Consider the following 24,238-nt stretch of genomic DNA (forward strand, 5'->3'; position numbering starts at 1 on the left):
CCCCCCCTGCTCAACTGCCTGCCTGCAGTCAAAGTGGCAGTCAGACAACAGTGCTGATTTTAGATTTTGTCAACCACAAGTTGGGGTTCCTCTTCCTGTGCTTGCAGCTCTGCAGATGAGGGCACGGAGAGTTACACACAGCTCCTGTAGGCACCGACCGCATCGCAACCCCGCCCTCGCCCCCGCAGCTCTGGGGCTTCTGCTTGGTTTCAAGCCTAATCTGTGCCCCCTCCGCGCTCGCACGCCTCTCTGTTTGACTCGCGCCGCACCACTGCTTTCACCCCGCCGTCACCATTTGACTTCAGTGTTTCCGTGTGAACTTTGCCCACAGAAGTTGTGTTAAATGATGTTTGACTACATCCACAGTTCATCTGCCAGGTGTTGTTCGACTGGGTGATGTCAGGCCTTTACCCAACAGCCACAAGTTGTCAAACCCTCTGGTTTTTAGAAACGCTTCCCGGGTTCCGTCCCCTGAGCGAAGAGAAGATCGTGGGCTGCGGTCGAAATTCTAAAATTGGCTCAGGAAGTTTCCTAAATCTTGAAGTGACCCAAAAGAATTTCATCATGATAAGAGCTGTTTGGATTCTCTAAATGCAACAGGAAAGGAGCTTCAGTGCTTCCTTTCCCATCTCCTTTAGCATAGGGCACACTGGACCTTCCTGTGTGAAAGGAAAGGAGAAGTAGACGCCCCACAATTCATTGCGGCGGCGATATTTAACCAGACGCGCCGTGCACGGACGTAAACGATTCAATCTGAAGTAGAAGAAGAAGAGTATGAATATGACCCAGACGAGACGTCATCATGTCAGTTACTGTTACATATGAATCATAACATCTGACGTCACACGGTGGTAAAACACTGACACATGCTGACGGAGCCGCTGAGATTTTTTTTGTAGTTCATCTTCAGAAATGTGTAGATTCACCACGACAGACACACGACAACAACATCCGCCGTCGCGTGACGACGTAGTTTAGTGAAAATGGAGTCGGATTCTCTGAGCAGCGCTGTCGGCTTTTCCTAAGTCCTATGAATCCTCCTTGACACCTTTCCTCGACCTCGAGACGTTTTCCATTGAGGACAAGGAATAGTAGAGAGGACTCAAGTGCATCCTAACCAGTTTTGGGATGTGACAAACATCCCAAAATGTTTGTTGGTCATTTTGTGGCCAGGCTTTCATTTGGAAACTGGGTGAGATCAGACAGGTGAGCATGTCTCAACATTGAACTTCCCAGCTTCTTTAATTTCTAATCCAAAAACCTGCAGCGTCAACCTTTGTGTTACTACCTCTTCCTGTGTGCCTGTAACCCTGTGTGCAATCTGAGCCAACAGAGTTCACTGCTGTCATGGCAACAACATTCTGAACACGTCAAAAACTTGACCCCATGAAAAGCGTTACTACAGTTCATCCTCTGGCGACCATGAGTCAGTCCATCCAGTAGTTGTTGAGATGTCTCATTCAAGAACTAATGACCTCATGGCGGCGCCAGTGGATTAGACACTCTTGACATTAGAGTGTCACTTCGGGTATATCCTCCGGTGACCCTGAATATTGTTAATTTCAATGCAATCTACAGGCAAGATATTTCAATCTGAACCACAAACACCTTCCTCGTGGTGGCGTTTAGAGGGAAAGTCACAAGCTCAGTGAAGTTGCATGGGTCAAAAAAATAAAATAAATAAATACTTGAGTAGTAATATTCTAATCTGGATTAAAAAACATTTTAAATTCAACAACTTCTTCCCTTTGGACCTGGACGGACACAAACGGGTGACAATCCCACAGAACGGCAACAACAACAAGGCCTTTGTTAAACCTGCATGTGACCTCGACAGAGGCCGACACGTCTCATCCAGTCCTCTGCGCTCATTTCACGGCACACTCTGGAAAATAATCCCTATTTGGAAACGAGTGCGTGTCCTTGCCATTCTGGAGCCCTGTCAAGCTCCCCGCTTATCCAAATTTGCACTAAAGCTCCCGAAATCTGTCCAGAACAAGGCCGACATCTGGACCGAGAAACGTCCCCTGTTTCCCCGTGTCTGGAGCACAAAGGAGGGAATTAACCCACAGGACGTGCCCGGGCCCGACTGTGGGATTATTACACTGCAGGTTAAATAATTATATGACAGACAGTGGTTTATTCATAGAAGGTGATTTAGTTATGGATTTTAACACAATATGGTCGATAGAGGTCATTCACTTTGCACATCAGACAGATTGCAACTTGTAAGTGTGACGGTTGGTAAGCAAGACCAAAATGCAGAACCATGCATCCATCATCTGTACCGCCTCGTCCTTTAAAGGGGCAGTAAGCGATTTTGGAGAAAAAATTTATTTGACTGATATTTTTTTCTTTTCTGATATTTTCTTTTTCTAACATTGAATAAAAAAATCTCAAACCACTGTTTCAGAGGATGGCTCACTATGTGAATAGGACCACTTCCAGTCAAGAGGATTAATATATATATATATATTTAAATATACATATGTATATAAATATATTTCTCTCTCCAGTATCTCAACTCTGGTGGTGGAGAGGAAGGCAGCAGTGAGACAGTTGTCTAGGGAGATAGATATTACAGCAGATATTATCTAAACATTCATTCAAAAATAATCAGATATCAAAGAATTGCTAAATGAAAGCCTTGCTTTTTATTTGTGGCACCAGGTGAGACCAGCCAATCAGGGCAGGATGGAGGAGCTTTTGCTTTGAAAGGCCGAGTCGGAAGTGTCGCCTGTCATCACCGTGGCGCGCTTGGTGGAGTCGGCGTGTCCAACTCCGGAGCAGCGGAGACGCCAAAACAGACGGAGGACTGGACGCGCCGGACGCGCACCGTGTCGTTACGCGCCCACTCCCGCCGGTCACGGGCGAATCCGCTGCAGCTGTCCCTCTCCTTTTTCTTCCTCCATCAGCCCCTCCATCAGGCGGACGAGCGCAGAGTGTCCCAGCGCAGGGCAACACATTATACCCGCGCCGGTGCGAGGCGCGCGGACGCACCGGAGGATGGGATAGAGGGGCGCCCCCCGCCACCCGGGTCCCTGAGTTCCAGTCGCGGGCCACCACCACTGCCCCACCAGCGTCATGCCCGCGTGGTAGATCCGGGACGCGCCAAGATGGGTTTCCTGCACCAGCTCCATCTCCTGCTGTGGAAGAACATCTCCCTGAAGAGGAGGGGGCCGGTAAGACGCGGCGGGGCGCGGGGAGGGGCGGGGGAGCGGGTTTGTTCACATGATGACAGCCCCGTCAAATAGATATTTAAAAAAGGGGGGAGGGGGGGGACAAGTCGTGTGCCGTTTGTTTGTTTTTGGCGTATTTGTGCGGAGCAGACGGGCGGAGGTGCATCCTGCAGCTGCTGCGCCTGCGGCTGCGCCTGCGTGGGCCAGAGCTCTCATTGGGCTTAATTCTGCCTCCGACTGCGAATGTCACCGTCACACAATTAGAATAACACTGCAGTCGTCTCTGTCAGGATCGTGATGATCGTGATGGTGCTGTTGATGCAGGTCTGCTCTGGTGGGAAGCTCCAGCCGGTTCTCTCTCTCTCTCTCTCTCTCTCTCGCTCTCTCTGTGCGCGTGCGTGTGTGCGTGCGTGTGTGCGTGTGCGCGCCTCCCCTGTCAAACAGGTTGCTGCTGCTGTGGATCAACAACAGTTGTGTAATCCCCTGCCTTCATGTTTCATCCGATGGTGCAGTGTTGCCTCATACACACGTCCAGGGGTGTTTTATTATGAGGTTTGGTTTATCTAAATTTTGTTATCATATCCTCAGGATGCAGATAATGTGACGGGCCTAACTGGTGTCATGCAGAGTGAGGGTTAGAGCGAGTTCATGTCACGTGGAACTAGAATGGCGCTAGAACAGTTCCCTTGGATTCAACCAAGCCACACCAGTCATTCCCCTAAGCCATGCCTGACATATTTTCTCCAGACCCATCCATACATTGTTCCATGCGAGATCGAAAATGTGAAGTAAATGTTCCTGGAATGCGCCCCATTGTCACGATTCAATGGGTTCCCTTCTTGGCCCCCATCTCGCCCCAAGTTGCGCTGAAATCCGTTCGGTCAGTCTTGTGTAATCCGGCCGACAAACAAGCCCACGAGTGGACAGGGGTGAGAACATTACGCTCTCCAACTAACCTCATGACAACAGGTCACTGTCGGACTTCACCTCTCGATGATAACTGAGAGGTCATATGCATGATCTGACGTATATCTGCATGCGTCATATTTATGGGGAACAGGAGAATTATACAGAGCGTTATGACGGAAAGATCTAGGCTATTGTGTGAGAGGATTATAACAACAAGAAGAAGTGCCTATATTATGCCCTTCAGCTTTTTCCCTTCAGCTTTTTTTCGTGCATGTCTGCCAAGTTACAAAAGGTCAAAGTCTGCGGCGAAGGGAGTCCTTCTCTCCCGTTTTTTTTCTGCGCAACGCCGACGTCGCCACGTGGCATGGAACCCATACCACCCGCCAGCCAGTTTGGTTTCAGCCAGAACCGCAGAACGGAAGGCGTAGTCGCTGTCGTTACAGCGGTGTTTCAGGAATCCTCGCGGTGAAGTCACGCAGCGCTTCTATACACCGAGCTTCTTCTACCGTGCATCATTCATGCACCGTTTGCACAGCCGTCAGGGGCAATGTAGGGTTTAAGTGTCCTGCCCAAGGACCCTTCGCCATGCGGACTGGAGGAGCCGGGGGTCAAACCATCGATCTGGGCCTGTCACCATAATTCCGTTATCGACTTGAACTCAATAATTTGGATTGACCTCAATAACAGCCACGGTGTCTACCATTTATCAATGGTTTGGTTTATAAAATGTCAGAAAATAGGGATTTCTTAGTATTTTTCTAAAAGGCACCGTGTCTTCAAATTGCTTGTTTTGTCTGAGGCCCAAACTCAAGTGTATTCTTTGGATCCCTAGTTTTGCACCACGGTAAATGTGGCACAAATAGGTGACAGAAACACAGAGCCTGGGGAATCTCTCACGTCTGCTTGCCAATCGCCTTAAGCGGGTGGAAATATCAGATCTGGGTTCTCAGGGAGGGCCGCACGGTGGTGTAGTGGTTAGCACTTTCTGGGTTCGAATCCCGGTTCAAACCAACCAGGTCCTTTCTGTGTGGAGTGTGCATGTTCTCCCCCGTGTGTGCGTGGGTTCTCTCCGGGTTCTCCGGCTTCCTCCCACAGTCCAGAGACATGCAGAATGGGGTCAGGTCAATTGGAGACTCTAAATTGACTGTAGGTGTGAAAGTGAGAGTGAATGGTTGTTAGTCTCTGTATGTGGCCCTGCGATAGGCTGGCGACCTGCCTCTCGCCCAATGTTAGCTGGGATTGGCTCCAGCCGATATTGAGCTCTTATGATAAATACTTCTGCTTAAGACGTCCACGGATGTCCGTCCCCTTGAATCAGCATCCACTCCTTCAATTATTCCATTTCAATAGTGCCGTTAGTGGTGTTTACACCTGCAACAGTTAATCGATGAATCCATTAGTAATCGACTACTAAATTAATCGCCAACTATTTTGATCATCGGTTGATCGGTTCAAGTAGTTTTTATGAAAACACCGTCGCGTGTCCCTGATTTCAGCTTCTCTATTTTTAGCCCATCAACCTTCAGACATCGAGCTCAGAGGAGGCGCTGGGGAGCTGTTGTATTAATAATAGCAACAGCTGCATCATCCCGGCCTATAGATTTATAATCACGCCGGCCCGGTTTAGCCGCACTAAAGCTGTCCCCAGGATGGATGGACGGCGAGAGCGGAACGATGGGAGTCAGCACTCACCTCAGATGGCATCCGTCTCGTGTGCTGGTCGCTCCGACAGAGACGAGCCAATACGCAGGGGAGCATCCAGGGCGGACATTTACTGTGCGTCACAGGATGAGAACTGGTGTAAACCTATTGTACTGGCTCTGGCAACCATCAAGAATTTGAACCGACCAGGCGATCTGAACAAGTGATGCACAAGATTTGGTGACCATGGTAACGTTTGCCTGTCAGCAGGTGAGCGTGGGGATTTTTCCCCGATACAGCCGAAAGTGACAGGGGAATTAAAATGGAAATGTGTTGTGATTTCAGTAGGCCTGCTACATAACTGCTTTTTGTTGCACCCAAAATTATTGGGATAAACAATATTATTGTTTTGATGTTGAATCATGTGAGCGTGGTCGTTTGCGTGTGGGAGTCCTACACGATTCCTGTTGCTGCAGAGAGAGATGTTATCCAACATTTTAGAAAAATACTAACAAATCTTATTTTCTCACATTTTATGAACCAAAACCAGTGATTTATTAATCTTACGACGAGAACAGATGACTGTTATTGAGGTCAATAAAAATGATTGATTCCATGTTCATGTATCGTACGATATGTCGATAATGTAATTATCATGACAGGCCTAGAGCCTCATTAAGTGTGTTGACCACGTCATCTACACAGAGGAGATCTTCTCTAATCTTACCGCACCACCGGCACCTCATCATCTTTATGATATGATGTCTGGACTCTTAGTGTCAATAATCAGTTATTTCCTCATACAGTTTTTTTTGTGATCATGAAAGCATTAAATTAATATATATTGATTTGCTGTATGTGACATAATGTGATTTTCCCCCCGTGGACGCTGATGATGCATGATGACATCACCAACCTTTTTTTATTTAGCATATCATTTCATATGACTTCATATTTAAAAGCTTTTGGTTGGTTTGTGATTGAGAACATGAACCAGACTAGAACTAAATGGCCACAATGGATAGTTTTTTCCTTTTTTGATTTAGTTTGTCAGACCAAATTAATGTGACACATTATTCAAAGTGTGTGTTTGTTGTTATATATAAAATACCAGCTAGTGCAGATTCAAGAAAAAGTTGTGGTCGTCAATAGGTGTATGAGACGTACGTTGAATGTTTGACAGACTATAGGAAAGGGCTAAATAAATGCAGCCAATTTACAATTTACAGCTCCATGCATGAATATAGTTACACATTTCCGCAGAGCAGATGCAGAATGAGGAAAGTGACCTCAAAACAAAATGTTGCATGCGGCAACCAGACACACGGCTCAGCTGTGCTGAACACTCAGGCAAAGTGTCTGACCTAGATCTAGTCTGTTTTTTTGTTTTTTTTATGAAAGTCCCACATTGGGCCAGGTAAAAACCCACTGGCTGGGTATCCAGAGGGAGAAATAAAAAAAAAAATGAACATAAAAAGAAACCCAACACGAAAGCGGAAGAGAGAGAGAGAGAGAGAGAGGGAGGGAGGGAGGGAGAGAAAGCGACAGAGGAAGCATTCATAGATGGAGGGGATGGAGGATAAAGTTGCTGACTGATAAGGGAGCATGCAAATCTGTAGCAGAAGGTTAACTGACAGCTAAATGAATTATATATGCTGTCTGTAAAGTCTAACAGACTAGCAGCTGCTTCGCCGGGGCCGGGCGCTGGAGACAGGAGAGGATATCTTTAAATCCACTTTTTCACCTTTAAGTATCATATTTCTTGATGGTCTGAGGTGTTTTAATTTTGAAAGGGCAGGTGTCCGATCCCTAAACAAGCCAAGATGTGTTTTGTTCACTTAACAAACCTGTCCGGCAAATGTCCAAGGCTCTACAGTATGAATATTAAAGACTACATACATATTATGTGCGATATATCAAATATGATATAATTAACAAGAGAAAGATGTCATGCTCATCATACTGCATGCCTAGAAATGATGAATATAGGTGAAATCTGCAGACTTCTCCAACATCTACTCTCCTCTTAGCTCTGGTTTGGTCTCCACCAACTACTGAGAAAAAATATATGTCTCCTTAGAAGCCAACAGTCGACTATGTTCACAAGCTGGTCTCGAACTGTGTCTGTCTGCTGCTGAGCAGGTTTGTCTGATCATTTTTAAACGGTTTGAACAGTTAGGCCATAAATTGAACACAATGAGTTAAATGTGACATAATACGCTGTGGAGCTGAGGGAACTGTAGTGTTGGTTGATCACTAACAATAACCTGAGTGGAAATGCGAGAGATAAGCTTTAGAACCCACTAAATATTGGAGCGCATCCCATTTTTTAAAATTCATTTTTCTCTCGAACATGGTGAGATATTGTGTTAGCCTTGGCGGAAGTGCCCTTCTAGTTCTCCGTGTGTTTTTCAATGAGGGTTTGTTTTCCAATATATTAGAACGAACTGCGTGTCCTGTCAAATGTGTTTGACCGTGATCGTTGGAAAAAGTGAGAGCGCTACTGAACCGACCGTGCAAGGGACAGAGCATGAACTCATGCATCTGCATCCAAGAAGAAAATCAAGATTAACAAAACTGCACCAAATGGCAAGATTTAACTGCAAACTGCAAGATTGAATTGACAAATGTTTGGCGTGGACCAGGACAGGACTCCCACAATAACCAGTGCCGACTGTTAAACGTGGAGGCGGGAGTGGGCTGATATGGAGCTGCATGATTGCAAAAGTTGTAGGGGAGATGATAGTTTTCTATGGCGTTATGAGGGAAAGTTTGAATACCAAAATACTAATGACTCCTAGTCTCGGTTTTCCAACAATCCAGAGTTTGTAAAGAGGAAAAAAGTGAACTATGGCCTGATCAAATATAATTCTTATCTTGAATCCAATAGAACCTCTGGTGTATTTTAAAGGTGAAGGCAGAGCAACGAAGAGGAGCTGCAAAGAATCGTGTTTGAGTGGTTGAACATTTTTCCACAGATTAGTGTCAGACTGATGCCATCCATGTCCGGGAGGGCCTGGCATCAAAAATACAGGCTGCACATACAGTGTGTTGAGAGACCAAAGAAACAGAGTCTCACTTCTGAAGGTTGGACTGACTTGTGTCGCAGTTGGTTCTTTAATATGGACATTTCATTGTAGTTTAATCAGTCAAACATTTCAGATTTTAAAATTAACTGACTTCATTCTTCTTGGGCTTTGACTAAAAGGAAATTCACTTTTATTTAATTGATTTATAATTAACATTTTAGTGATATATTAAATTGGCCAAGGGCTTTTACTCAGCAGGGCTGTCAAAAGCACATCGTGATGTCACAATCCATCCTTGATTCTGTGTTTTAGAAAAGTAAAGAATGGTAGAAACATCAGAGCAGGTGATGCGCATTCTTGGAAATAATGATGATCACCACAAGTCCAGTCACAAAAATGATCTATACGAGTTATTTTTGCCATATCTTGGCAATTGACAAACTCTTGAAACTTAAGTATTTGATTGGGCTTGAACTAGATGTGACTTTGATTTAAAGGGTGACATATTATGCTCATATTCAGGTTCATACTTTTAATTTGTGTTAACACTTGAAAAGGTTCACATGCTCCAATGATCAGAAAAGGCATCAGTGTTCTCATACTGCCCATTCCTGCAGCTCCTCTTTTCACCCTCTGTCGGAAACGCCTGGATTTATTTTAGCCCCGCCCCTCCCGATAAACCCCAGTCTGCTCTGATTGGCCAGCTGGCCCGGTCTGTTGTGATTGGTCAACGATTTCAAAATGTGTAGGAAATGTCACGCCCCGTCACCAGAAAAGTGCAGATTCTCAGATTGCAGGCGGGGTTACCTCCAAAAGAGTCCAACTGTGACATCACAGTGGGAGAGAAGTCTGAACCAGTGGTTCAGAGCCAGGCTGTAGGGTTTAGCCAGCTCAGAAGAAAACCACAGGCTGGTCTTTTTTCACAGTTTGTGGGCCGGCAGAGGGTATTTTCCGTTATAGCATGCGTCCTGCTCAGACACATCCTGGTCCCATCGTCAAGGCGGCTATTGTCATGATCAGTGTTTAGATTTTTACTACTTTTTGTTTGGTGTCATTTACAGAGAACTTCAGGTTTCTCAGGCTCTTTGTGTTTTTTCTTCGCCGAGAGAGATGCAACTGCATCTTGTCTAAAATCCAAGAGCATCTGAGGACGGAATGTAGAAAGGGCTAATGTGTTCATTTGTATATATGGGGGGGTTCAGGTTGGTGCCTATAAATACACTATAGCGCAGATGTACCAGGGAGGATCGAATGCTACAGAATTGTGGTGTTGTACAGTACGTCGTTCCTCCCATTGCATAATGTAATTTAGAACCAGGGCACTCTGTGTATTATTTTTTCTTCTCTTCCTGAGCGGCTTGATGCAGAGAAATTCCACAACACCATCCACCCTATTTTTGGTTTCAGCACAGCACAACTGCTGGCAGAAAGTCCTTAAGTCTATGCCAGTGAAGCAATACTTAGAAACACATTACAGTAATGTGATCCCTTTTTCCCAGGAGTGAATTAATCTCAGTTTAAAAATCAACAATTACTCTACAGTTAGTAATCCCAGTAAAGCTCTGCTCGCTCTGACATCTAAGGGGTCGGATGGAGCCGAAGTCAGTTTGGTTTTCTGTTCAGGGGACACACACCGGGGGCTGAGGTGCAGTGTAGAATAGATGGCAAATCCAAAGTCGTCCTATTTAAACGTCCTGTCTTCTTGGCCGGCCAAAGTCGCAGATGTTTATTGCCACAGGTACAAGTATATCTCGGAGTTGCATCTGCTTTAGCGCTGGAGAGTGTTACACCTCTGAGGTCAGGACGTATTTGGAGTCTTTTGGAGTCTTTAGCTGACTAACAAAAGTAACAAGTAGAATCACACATTGCTTCGATGTTGAGTTATTAGGGACGTAATGCAATTACTTCTTCACTGCCTAATTAACTATAGTTTTCAATTAACTTGCCCGGCAGTGGTGCTCGTAGGTTTTCTCCGTGTGAGACGGTCGGCGGCGGCGGCAGCAGCGGTTTGTGCTGGAAAAAGAGGCTCAGACAGCCCATGAATTATTGAGAGCATCTTCCCTCCTCCAGGGGAAGGGCTCCAGAGATGGAGAGAGAGAGAGAGAGAGAGAGAGAAAGACTTAGATTAAATATACAGACGAGAGGGAGAGTGAAAACAAGGGGATGAGAAGGAAACGGGAGAAGGGCCTATTTCTTCGGTTCATCCGCTGAACACAAAAGAACGACGACAACGGAGGAACGTGAAGAACTCGATGTCTCCTGAATGAGACTTGAAGTGGATCCAGTTAGTCATGACGGTGACGCTTGGTTTCACTACATGATAAAGTGAACCTCAACTACCTTGATTAAAAAAAAATATAAAAGGCATGAGTGGGCTGCAGGGCTTCATAATGTTAGGTGATTTTATTTGATCACAGATATAACAATATTAGAAGACAGTCACGGCATGAGGCCTCTTGCCTGTACCAAGTAGGTTCTGGGATGAGGTATAGGAGGGGAGGGGGTCAGACACGTACTGGTGTGAGGACTGAGGAGCTGGATGCAGGACTTGATTCGAACCGCGTGAAGCCGGATGAGGGTGGAGTGTTGTGTGCTGCCAGGGCCTGGTACAGGTGAGAACACTGGCAACTGAGCTCTGCAATATACTGGAGCCCGTCCAGGTGCATGCTGGGTAATCCCAGGACAGGACTCCGGACAGGGGATGATGGACGAGTGTCTGGAAAAATATTTTTACCGTGATAATATTCGCAGGTTAGCTACAGCGTGGTCACAAAGTTTCACTTGTTTGATTCACTTGTATTCGGAAATAAAGAAAACGGGCAACGAGATAATGGATGGTTTTAAACGATTATCTCTATTGAATTGATGCAAAAGAGAGTGTGTGAGAGAGAGTGTGAGAGAGTGTGTGAGAGTGCGTCTGCCTGTCATATAGATCGTTGGGTTCGCTCGTTACGACTCACATCACCATTTATTCTGACGAACACGCAAACACAACGTCCTTTATTTCATTGGGTCAGATTTCTTTTGTTAATCCGTCCGACAGACCGAGTGTCCTTCAGTTCCATCACTGGAGGACGAGTCCATATTCACCGGCTCCGAACGCCTAAGCCAAAATGAAGTTGCGCCGCGGCGACTGCAATCTTCTCAATAAATGGGCCTTGTTTTTTTGGGCCCTTTGCAAGACGAGCGCGATGAGAGGGAGAGGCTGCAGCGTGTGGCGGCCAGACTCCGGATGACACATCCATTTGGAAGGAGCGAGTCGCTCCCACACGGGGGACGAGAGAGGCTTTTAGTCGGGGTTCAGACGGTACTGCAACACGGATCACAGCAGGTGGTTGTGGCCCGATGATGACGCTCTGTGACGACTGAACGGAAGTGGGAAAGAGTGATGATGGCTGTTTGCTATAGAGGCACTCCTGTGAGCTGGCTTTTGTTTTTCCCCACATAGTCTTCGTCTTACTCTTGAGAACGAAAGACATTTTACACACGTGACAGAATAGAACTGCCATGTTTCCAAGAGTTTCAGGCATTCTTTGTTTTCCAGTGGGCGGCGTTTCAAATGGCGAGACACCTTCTACGGTAAATATCCTGCTGCATACTCTGCTATTTTTCCATGGCCGCCGGACCCATTGTAGGTGGGTGGGACAAGACCCACCCACTTTTTTAAGACCAATAATATCAGACCCACCCACTTTTACCGTCTCTAATCAGCCGTCAGTCAAATCCCCTCCGCTCGTGGAATGCCCCGGCCGACCGATCGGTGCACCCCTAATGTTCATCATTTTTCCGCCTGTTGCTTTGAAAGGCATCGTGTAAATATTAGATGCTTTTTTGAGAAACCTTGCCAGGTGTGTGGTAGTCGTTTTCGGCTATAAAAGCAATTTCTTACGTAACGAGGATGAGTCAAACTCGCGACCTCCGGCGTGAGAGGCCGACGCGTTGTCGAAAGAGCTAAAGTCCTCGGCATGAGACTCTGTTACACTTAAATAAAATGCACCAAAATACAGGAAATGGCATCTACTCGAGTAAAAGCTTTCTCGCGGAGGACCCACCCACTCTTTTTTTTTGCTTCCGACTTTGTTCAACGTCTCCCTCGTGATGCACAGACCTGCCACACGATGGATCCAGTGCTGTTTCCTTTTTGGAACCAATGTGTCTGCCTCTTTTCTCCCATCACCTTTCCTTAATGTGAGAAAACACGTCAAAACGTGCTTTGGAGCGCGACATCTTTGGCTCTTACTTCCCTCCAGACTCACGTTGACCCATACACACACTTGCCCCATGAGAGTGGTCTGAATGAACAGTGGCCATTTTATGTAGGCAACTGCCAGGGGGGGGGACGTTCTGCATTGTACCCGAGGGAGTGAAGTCTCCTGTAATGGGTTGAATTCTCTTTTGCATTGCTCTGTCTATCTGTTGCACTGTTCTGTGCTCGCAGGAGGCCCATCAACCTCTGCATTCAAACTTTCCACCACTTTGTTCTTGACTGAATCATCCACTGCACTGCTGAATGGACATGAAACGCTGGTGACCTCGATAAGAACCTCACCCTCTCTCTTCTCCTCTCGCAGTTCGGGCCGATCAAAGTTTTTATTGAACGAACTGGCATTTTAACTCGTTGGAGTCGTCCATGGTTCCCAGAGGAGGGACCTCATTGATGCTGACTAAGGGATCCCCGTACTTATTTTCAGCGAGTTGATACGTAGATATAGATGAACTCTATTGATCCCAAACTGGTCAATTGCGGTGCTACAGCAGCAAGGAATCAGGCACACAACTAACGAAAACTAACGCAAAAACTATACTAAAGTATACTGAATATAAATGGAAACATAATGTTAGTGCAATCAGTTACCAGTAATGTGCAGAAGAACATGGTAACATGATATGTGTTTAACGGAGGGTCCAGTGTGTCAGACAGAGGTGAAGTAAACACTTGGTAATATTCCACTTTACAAGAAGAAATCTATGATGGAGAGCCATGAAAGGCCAAGTATGAAATCAGACTGAATATGGCAGGCAGTGTCAGCCGACTGTGTGTGTGTGTGTGTGATGTTCAACCTCCCACCGACCCTGCCCACTCTGTGACTGTGATTCTCACATACTGAGTTCTTTGTGATTCCAAATGTTTCGGACGCCGTCACTGGTGAGCAGCACAGAAGACAGTTTGTAGATGATGAATAATAATAATTCTACACTCAAGAGATGTGTGTGTGTGTGTGTGTGTTCGTGTTAGTGCCAGGGTGTGCGATGTTTGTGTGCGTATGTGAACGATTGTGAACAGACAGTGCTGCCTCTGTCAGTGTGTGAGTGAATGTGTTTCGTTGTATTGAGGATGTGAGCTCATTCTCCTTCTGCAATTTGACACTGGTCTGATGTGTCATTCTTTCAGTGAACAAGAGGCCTCCATGACATTTAATGTTGATGGCTGTAACAGATCGGCTACTTTTTTATTCAACATGTGAATAGACCCACTCACTGTTTTAATCACACCCTCGACCTTGTTCTGACATACGGCATAGAAATTGAAAATCTGATAATATTTCCTTAAAACCCTCCGTCGGATCACTTCTTAGTTACACTGAATTCCGAGAAACGTTCTATAGCAGCAGGTGTCTATCGGGAAAAAAATGAAGATAGTTAAACAGAGGAGGATAGCTCCATGCTACAATGCACAAACTCCTGCTTTAAAACAGACGTCACCTAGGTTAGAAAGGAAGTGGCTTTCCAGCAATGTAAAAGATTTTCCGACTCGCCGGTGCCATTTACAAATACAGTAATTTCATCTGCTATTGTTCTTATCAGGATTTAAGGTCAACAAATCACACTCAACACATTCACTGTGACAAAAATATTTCATACATTCAACTATTCACCTCAAATATAAGTGCTGGATAGGGTTACTGTGTATCATCCAATATAACTGTACAAGACCAAAAAAGTGGGCAGTTCATATTTCTTTAACAAAAAAATACTGACAAATCTTGAAAACATTATAACCTCCTCTCCTCTCCTCACCTCTCCTCTCCTTTCCTTTCCTCTCCTCTCCTCTCCTCTCCTTTTCTTTCCTTCTCTGTCCTCCCCTCATCTCCTCCTCTCCTCCTCTCCTCTCCTCTTCTTCTCTTTCCTCCCCTCATCTCCTCCTCTCCTCTCCTCTTCTTCTCTTTCCTCCCCTCATCTCCTCCTCTCCTCTCCTCTCCTTTTCTTTCCTTTCCTTTCCTCTCCTCCTCCTCCTCTCCTCTTCTCTCCTCCTCCCCTCACCTCTTCTCCTCTCCTCTCCTCCTCCCCTCCCCTCCTCTCCTCACCTAAATATGATTTATGAATTTGCCAGCTTTGGCAGTCTGCTTGCTGCCGTGTGTCCAGTTGAGAGGCCGCCCGGCTAATTGAATGCTTAGCTACCGACTGTATTTTCTGCCACACTGGGAGGTAATGAAAGACAAGAGAAGGATCCAGGACAGAAGAGGAGCACTGTGTGGATGGTTTAATGAACTTATGAACCCTGAAACAGTATAAAATAGTATTTTATCATACCCTGGTGAGGAAGCAGTAACATCATATTAATGTGAGTGTCGGCGACACATATCTGCAAACACGAGATACACTATACGCGCGTCGCGCGCTGTTTTGAAACGACTGGCGCCGTGGAAAGGCCTTGTCGGCAGCAGCCGCGAGCAGATACTGCACGTTCAGCACGTCCTTCACACTCGCTCCCTGGTGTCTGTGGCTGTGCGACAGTATATACGCAAACTCAATCCACTTCACGGCGTGAGCCGCGAGCAGGGAGATGGGAAGTGACAAGGAGAGTGTGAGAGTCTGTGAGGTAACCTTGGAGCGGGATCCCTGAGCGAGACTGGACTTATCGCTGGCGAAGTTCCACTGAAAATGCAGCTCAGTCAAAGCTGCAGTGTGTAATATTTAGAAGAACGTGTTCACAGAAATTGAATATATTGTCCATAGCTATGTGTTCATATATGTATAATCAACTTTGAATGAGTTCGATATAGTTACATGAGGTGGACCCGACCTCCGTGTGAGTCTCCTTGTTTGCTCCGTCGTGTTGTGCTGCGTTCAGGTTCCACTGTGACGCGGGAGGTTGGAAGAAAATCAGCACCCCGACTTCCGGGGGGTCCGAATTCCGAGGTATGATGAAATGCAGCATTGAATACTGTTGCAGAAAATGGTCCAGAATACAACGCATTTGTGCTGAGCGGTGCGCCACCAGAAAGTGTCCCCTGTCGGTCGCTCAGTCGGGTTGCGGTTTGCAACTCTACCACCAGATGGCGCCAGAAAAGTACAAAAATTACACACTGGGGCTTTAACAGTTTTGTTTCTTTTTTCTTTTTACCATCCAGTGGGTGCTGGCCTTCGAGATCTTCATCCCGCTGGTCCTCTTCTTCATCCTCCTGGGCCTGAGGCAGAAGAAGCCAGCGATTCCTGTCAAGGAAGGTAGGCGGGCTAGGTGGGGCGGGTCTTAATTCCAAGTGTGTAGGAGAACTCACAGGGGCCTTCGAGTAGCCACTGGAGCCATTGTGTGTCGATTCTGGGCTACTCTAGAATGTTGGGTTTTCGTTAAATGAATATTATATTCCATATCCGCGGATAGATCCTAAATCCTGCACACCTTCAATAGAAAAACATATTTTTGCCGCCTGTGTCAAATATGTGATTTGCCTCCGACCATGTGCTGTGACACTTTGTCCTTATTTCACCTTTTTAGTGTCATGTTGCACTGTCCTGAGTTGATCGTGTTCCATGCTTTGAGTTGGTTCTCACTGTTGCCTGTAAACGTTGTAGCATCCAATTTATTTTAGATTTTTTTTTTTTTGTTCCCTTTTTTCTTTTTGCTCCACCTTTGTCTTGTCTCTGCCGTTCCTTCTTCGTCTTCTCTCTTTCCCGTGCATGATGCATGTGCTCGACGTGTCGGACGGAGCAGTGTGTAAGTGTCACCATCGCACCATTTTCGTGTTTATCCAGGTTCACTTAACCAGAACGCGTTAACTCTGTTTTGTGGTTGTGTGGATGCGCGTCCGTCAGCCTGGCCCTGATCCCCACTACGTTCTGCAGAGCATGATCTCAGAGAACCGGCACGTTGCAGCGGCTCATAACATTGAGATATATTTGCGGTTTGTGTGCGAAAAAAATTAAAGCCATAGCGTGATAACAGAGATTTAAAAAAAAAAAAAAAAATCCTCCACTGCCAACAATTGCAGGCAGATAACGACAAAGCACTACATGATGTTCTGTGCCGGTACCGAGACCACGGTGCCGAGGTGCTGACCTCGTCTTGGCTGGAGATTTTACCCAGACACAGACATTTTTGAAAAGTTCTAACAGACTGCTCTCAACATATTATGTATGTGTGTTGTCCTCCCACCTAATGCACAAGCTGTACACGCTGCATGTGGAATAATCTAAACTGTACACGCAGTCGCACCCTTTTAGTGAAATGGACTGCAGAGTGTAGTGAAACAAACTATCATATGATTATGCTGCTAATCTGACGGACACACAGCAGGTTGTGTACTTAACGCTGTGCCCGTGTAACTCGATGATGACCTCTGACCTGTGCTCTAACACTTTGACTCTGTGACCTTTGTTCTCAGCTTGGTGGTCAGAGAGGGCCGATGTCAAAGAGCTGAATCTTTGACCTGTTTCATACCTTAACAGTCCCACCTCCATTATTCAAACTCAATATGACACAGTGAATTATGCAGGACCCTTATATTGTCACTAAAGGGTCATTTGAGCACCGGTCCGGATTCGAGCCGTTCTCTTCTTCTGCTCGCGGCGGGTGGGTGGGTGACATGCAGGATGTGTTGGAGGGAGACAGTGAGCACGGAGGATGTGCCTGGGTGTTTTGGATCTACAGGACTCACACTCACACTCGCACACAGGCCTCAGCGGGACAGTTCCCATGGAAACAGTGGGCCTTTTTAGCTTTAACAGCGTTCACGGACGGATGAGTAAAAACACCACGGGCCATTTCTGAACGGCCCGTGGTGTCGTCGGCACTGACATGTGGGAGCCTCTCTGACCATCAGCTGCCGCTCCTCCTTTCCCACTCTAACACAGAATCTCTCCCTCTGCTCTCCCATTTCCTCACTGTCCTGGTTCTCTATTAATGACAAACTCCAAACCTGTTGATTGTCATCCTCCTCTTTTTCATTCATCTTTATCCCTCTACTTTCCTTTTTGTCACCCTCCTGCTCACCACTGCCACGCCCCTCCTCTTCTGTCTGTGGACTTGTCTTTCTCTCGTTCTGGTCCCTCTTCTACCTCATGCGCAGCCTTTTACAGCGCGGCCCCGCTCACCTCGGCTGGCATCATTCCCATCATGCAGTCGCTGTGCCCAGACGGACAAAGGGATGAATTTGGTTTCCTGCAATACAAGAACTCCACGTGAGCAGATTTTACTCATAATTCTTTTTTTTATTTTAAAGAGCAGTTGTTTGTCTTGAAGTGATTTGTTTCTTTCTTCTGTGATAACACCGACTCGGTGTGAAAAAAGAGAAGCCCTCCCCTTCATTCCATGGAGCCGGTCCAACAACAACTTGACATCATCTGGCAAATTAGCGTATTTCAGTTCCACAACAGTTTTCAACATGTCCTCAATTTTGCATATTGACCACTTATGGCATATAATAATTTTATTTGTGTAGTGTTGTGCCCAGCTCGTTCAAGAGCATAACAAAGAAGGGAGGTCCGCACAGCAACCATTTAAATGTACAACAAATGTATTGAAAGTATACGAGAGGCCGCCATCTTGGAACCATCCAGTTGATATTTGCCCCAAGCAGGTGAATTCAATTCCTCAACGAGGTGGGAAGAGTCGGGTCAGCAGAAGGAACCTGAAAGGCAAACCAGAGGCAGAAAACCAAAGGCAGAACAAACAGTATCACACGGCCCAGGGCATAATTCCATACAATCCACCTAAAATCAATAAAAGCTTGAGGCAAATGCCATGTTGTGAAAAGGCTAATCTATTAAAAGGAATTTTCAGAAGCTTTTTAAAACAGACCACAGATTCAGCAAATCTAATGGAGAGAGGAATCGTCATCCCAAAGTTTGGGAGCAACAGCTGCAAACGCTTGGTCACCTCTGGATTTTTAAGCAAGAACAGGGGACAGATGACAGACCCTGAGCAGTTGATCGGAGAGGCCTGCCCCCTGAAAAAGGGTTTAGCAACTTAGTCATATATATATTATTGGAAGCCAATGAAAGGAGGTGAGTATTGGGGTGATATGGGACCAACGACTTGGTCCAGACACTTGGACCAGCTGAAGAAGGGAGATGGAGGAGTGAGTAATGTAAGTGAAGAGAGAGCTACAGTTATCAAACTGGAAAAAGACTAGGCTATGTATTAGAAGTTGTGTGTTTTTGGCAGATAGTATGGGTTTGATTCTGGCAATATTTCAGAATTGAAAGAAGCTACACTGAAGGAGCTTGGTAATATGAGGTTCCAAGGTCCAATTCTGTTTGAAAATAACTTTAAATGAGTTTTTGGCAGCGGTCTTGATATTGCTGGCAACGTGGCCAATACTGGGAGAGACCTCCTTAAGGAACTGGTAAGGACAGAGCACAAAGACCCCTCTCTTATCAGCATTAAGATGTTGAGACATCCAATTAGTAACCGCGGCTAGACGGCCATGAAGGTTAGTGAGGTTAATGAGGTTGTCAGGTTTAAAAGAAAAGTAAAGTTGCGTGTCATCAGCATAGCAATGGAAAGAGACAGTAGGACTTAAGCTGCTGGCCCATAGGAAACAAATTGAATGAAAACAGAATAGGTCCAAGGATCGACCCTTGAGGGACCCTGCTTAAGAGAGGGGCGGAGGAAGACACGGAATTGTTAATATATGAACATGGAAGGATCTGTCAGACAAGTAGGAAGAAAACCATTTGAGGGCAGTACCAGAAATACCAACCCAGTTCAACAGTCTGTCAATGAAAATGGTATGGTCAGTGGTGTCAAATGCAGTAAACAGACTTTCTCGCTCTGCTTTTCACGCGTCGTAGTGTGACCCAGCTGCTGGAGCGGATCAGTGAGGTGGTTGAACAGAATCGACTCTTCACGTCCGACAGGCCCGGCTTGGGTCAAGAGCTGGAGACCCTGCAGCGGCACCTGGAGAGTCTCAGCTCCGCCCCTTTACCGCTGGACTACAACTTCAACAAGAGCAAAGGTCTAAACGCACAGCCATTCTTTATCTGAAGTGTCGGTGTGATGACGCTCCATCTTCCTGGTGTCTGTTAATGATTAAAATACATTAAGAAATAAATAAGATATATCTGTGACAGAGCTGGAGATCACTGATCTAAACCAGTAGATCGCAGTTCTGAACGTCATTCAATCTGATGAATAAAAAGCAGAGGTCAACAATTAATTTCTTTTCAAACTATATATTTCCTCCTAATGGGGTGAAAGTACAAGAATTAGCTTGTTGAAATGCGGCACTAAGTTCACTTACATTATCATTTTAAGCCTTGAATCGGATTCCTATAATTAGAGCCTGAGTGTTACTGGATTTGTGGGGTTGATGCCAATATAGATTTTAGGGAATTAAACAAAATTCTGATACAGATATACAGCCAATATTCTAGCAATTTACCCTGAAGACTTTGCTTGGCTCTGCATCACTGTGCTGCTTATATTCATTTCAACTGAACTCAGAGAGGATCTCATCATGGCCTCTATGGACAGATGCAAAGAGCTATTTTAGTATATGTACCAGAATGAGTATGATCAGAAAGATTTGAAAACACGTGAACCCTTTTTAAATTTAAATTGACTTCAGAATCATAGCAAATAAAAGGCTGCAAAAGACAGTGTCCTTGAATCTTTGCTGGTTCAAAGATGTTTAAAGGAGAGTATAGCTCCAGTTTAGCAAGAGGCGGATCTTGTTTCAGTGGGTAAAGTATGAATCCTGTGTGTGTGTGTGTGTGTGTGTGTGTGTGTGTGTGTGTGTGTGTGTGTGTGTGTGTGTGTGTGTGTGTGTGTGTGTGTGTGTGTGTGTGTGTGTGTGTGTGTGTGTGTGTGTGTGTGTGTGTGTGTGTGTGTGTGTGTGTGTGTGCAGGCTTCACGCTGGCCAGCGTGCTGAAGAGCCAGTCGGCTTTCCATCAGTTCCTGGTGAAGAACCTCTCCCTGTCCAACTCCACGACCAGCCTGCTGCTCAGCATTCCAGTCAGCGTCAGAGAGGTAAAACACACTCATGTCGGCAGAAGTGTAGCAAAAATCATGAGCAAAACGACATTGGGAGGCCCAGTTGATTTGTAATGAATGACTTGTCTGTATTTCCATCTCTTTGAGCAAAACATTATTGCCAATAATATCTGTGTACACATTCACAGCTCTACACATGCATTTGCAGATTTGTTTACGGACACAAAAATCTGAATACACACACGCAAATTGAGATAGAGTAACCCAAATCTCCCTACAAACACGAACAATATTGCAACAATATTGGCCACATACGTTTCAAGGTTTTGGACATAGAAGAGAGTGTGGTTCAACATTCTGAAAAATGAAAAAAAGAATTTAGTTCCAAGCGTATCTGGTTTAGATAGATACATAGATAGATATAGATAGATAGATAGATATAGATATAGATATAGATAGATAGATAGATAGATAGATATCGATAGCTAGATAGACAGATAGATATAGATCTACATAGATAGATATATAGAAATAGATAGATAGATATAGATATAGATATAGGTATAGATAGATAGATAGATAGATAGATATAGGTATAGATAGAAATGGAAAGATAGATAGATAGATACTTTATTAATCTCAAACTTGGAAATTCCAGTGTTACAGCAACAAGTATCAGTCACACAACACACCTTACAAAATATACAAAATAAAAATGTAAAAGTATACGAATCACAAAAATGTAAGGACTATAAATATGACGTTTTTACAAAAAGTAGTGCATTGCTGTCTGTGCAGTCAGACAGAAATGTGCACGGGAGCCATGGCAACGTGATTGTGCAAATGTGCGGGGATTTGTGTTAAACAGAGTCCAGAGTGTGTCTGTCAGCCAGGGGGGAGGTGGTGTACAGTCCCACGTCTTGTGGCAGGGCAGACTTCCTGTAACGGCCCTTGTGACAGCGAAGCCGAACGAGTCGTCTTTTGGAGAAGGAGCTCCGCTGTGTCTGTGCAGTGTGCGGTGGAGGGGGTGCTCAGGGGGGTTATCCAAGATTGATGACCGTTTCTTCAGCTTCCTCCTCTCCGGCCTGCAGCCTATTAGGGAGCCGGCTCTCTTAATCAGCTTGTCAGGCCTGTTGGTGTCGCTTGGCTGCGATGCCGCTCCCCCCAGCAGAGCAACAGACCGGTCCAACATCAACACATCCTGCCGTTGAAGGACCTCGTCTTCCTCAGGAAGGAGCGTCTGCTCGTCCCCTTCTTTTATGCAGCCGAGCTGTTCGTCTCCCGACTGTGCAGCTTTGGAAGTTATCTGCAGATACAAATTGTCGTTGTAGCGCAACTGTGTGGTCGGATGGTGGGAAGTTTGTCGCCACAGTGGCTGGTAATATTTTTGTCTTGCGCCTATGGGTCCTACGATTTCCTAAAATCCACAGCGTTTCGGCATATAGTGAATCGTTTCTTTGCATGTCATGCTCATATATTTGTGTGTGTGTGTGTGTGTGTGTGTGTGTGTGTGTGTGTGTGCGTGTGCGTGCGCGCGCTGTAGGTGCACAGCCTTATCTTTGGCACATCTCGCAGAGCTGGTGATGAGACCAAGAGTCGGATTCAAGGGGAAAAAGACGGCAGACGAAAACCTGGAGATAGACTTCTTCACCTGGAGGTAAGTTCACACACACACACACACACACACACACACACACACACACACACACACAGACACACAGCCAACTTGTGTGCACGACAACAATGTTTTTACACTCCCGAATCCATTTCAATGCACAAATATGCACTTCAATGCAACTGGACTTATTATGCCTCTGAAAACTTTTATTCCCGTACGAGCCACGAGGTTGGCCGGAATATGGATGTCGGTTTAGTTCCGTCAACACCTCGTCTTTGCCACGGAGGGATGTTGTAGAGTTAATTCCATCATCATTTTTGTGAGCAAATAGAACACGACGTAGTGCGGTCATGAGGTGAACAGTGGCCGCCATGACAAACTGTATTAGTCTAGTTGTAAAAAGCAGTGAACATCTCTGCTCACGATGACAACCGACTGGACTTCCTTGCAGGAAAAGGTGGAAACAATAACGTGAAAGATGCTCTGTGGTATCGGTAACATCAGCACGCCAAACCTTTTACGGAAATCTCTGTCACCGTAACTGTGCCATTCGGTAACCCCCCGTGATTTCTTGAGCCGCAGCTCTTTCAGCCTCCGACGAAAAAATGTGTAAATATCAAAACCTACGTTGACAAATCAGGACAAAATAACTCAAAAACTAGTGGACAGATTTTCACCAAACTTAGAGGCCACCGGCACGGACGGGATTTCTCCCAGCGCTACTGACGGACCGTCTGACTGTGGCAGACGGACAATGTGTTTGTGAGAGCGATGGAGAAAAGTCCTCGAATTGTCCCGGGACTCTAAAGCTGCGTAGAGCTTCTTTCTCTCTGAGCCCAGCCCCCCCCCCCCCGCACTGACTTATTACACAACGCGGTGGCTTGGCAGGGTCGGCAGCTCCGGAAGATGAAACATGATCATTCTTGGCGTGGGACCCGGACCAGTGGTTGGTGAACACCAACTACGCTGCCAAACAGCAGGCGGACACGGTGAACGACAGCTGGTGCACATAGTGGAACATTTAGCAGCTTATTTTTTATTGGTTTTGATGAACGATGAAGAAAGACACAACCAAGTGTGTCTATTCCTATTAACAGAGACATCTACTTTGCCTCTCCTGCCCCCATTATCCCCTTCTCCCGACCCCGCCCCCTAGGAGAGGCTGCTGGGAGATGTACACGGTGTGGACGGAGGTCTGATTTACCGAGCCTTGCGGGATCCGACCAAGGCCGCCCACCGGCAGGCTCTGCTCAAACTCATGTCCCAGGCCTTGGGCCTCGACGAGGTCGCGGGAGACCAGGGGGACGACCAGCAGGCCCTGGAGGAGGTGGAGGTGAACCCGCTGACTCAGCTGCTGGTGCAACAGGACCAGCGGCTGCTTTAAATAGCTTTCAAAAGCTGCTCAGAATATTCCTGTGACTCACTGACACAAAATGTTTGCGGCTCATTTCTGCAGGATTTTTTTTTCACCACTCAGATCCGGATTATTTCTCTGCTCCTCCGTCAGGATGTCTTAAGTAGAATGTGTATTATAGTTCACAGAAACGTGTGATTTACACTACTTTTAATATCAAAGCCCGCTGCTTATATGATGTGTCATGCTTATTGTGAGGTATTGGTCAATTTGGAAAAATATATCTGAGTGGTTATGATGAACTTTTTTCATGCGAATGCAAATTACTAATCCAACCTAAATAGACAAGGGAAA

General features: G+C 45.9%; 1 protein-coding gene across 6 annotated transcripts in view; it reads left to right on the forward strand.

The window, feature by feature from the left end:
* The first annotated feature begins 2,736 nt into the window (after positions 1-2,736).
* abca2 (ATP-binding cassette, sub-family A (ABC1), member 2) overlaps positions 2,737-24,238 on the forward strand; it is a 55,016-nt gene continuing 33,514 nt past the window's right edge. For 2 of the 6 annotated variants that reach the window (XM_035639713.2, XM_047330920.1), the window contains exons 1-8: positions 2,737-3,182; positions 16,111-16,204; positions 16,241-16,243; positions 18,046-18,157; positions 19,772-19,935; positions 20,827-20,948; positions 22,456-22,569; positions 23,687-23,863. In XM_035639713.2, coding sequence (XP_035495606.2) covers positions 3,117-3,182; positions 16,111-16,204; positions 16,241-16,243; positions 18,046-18,157; positions 19,772-19,935; positions 20,827-20,948; positions 22,456-22,569; positions 23,687-23,863 — 852 coding nt within the window. In that variant the 5' untranslated portion in view covers positions 2,737-3,116. Of the gene's footprint in view, positions 3,183-16,110; positions 16,205-16,240; positions 16,244-18,045; positions 18,158-19,771; positions 19,936-20,826; positions 20,949-21,865; positions 22,291-22,455; positions 22,570-23,686; positions 23,864-24,238 lie in introns of those variants that run through there. The other 4 variants (XM_047330921.1, XM_047330919.1, XM_047330922.1 and 1 more) reach the window with 4 other exon arrangements.

Source organism: Scophthalmus maximus, chromosome 3 (genome assembly GCF_022379125.1).
Source record: "Scophthalmus maximus strain ysfricsl-2021 chromosome 3, ASM2237912v1, whole genome shotgun sequence".
NCBI lineage: Eukaryota > Metazoa > Chordata > Actinopteri > Pleuronectiformes > Scophthalmidae > Scophthalmus > Scophthalmus maximus.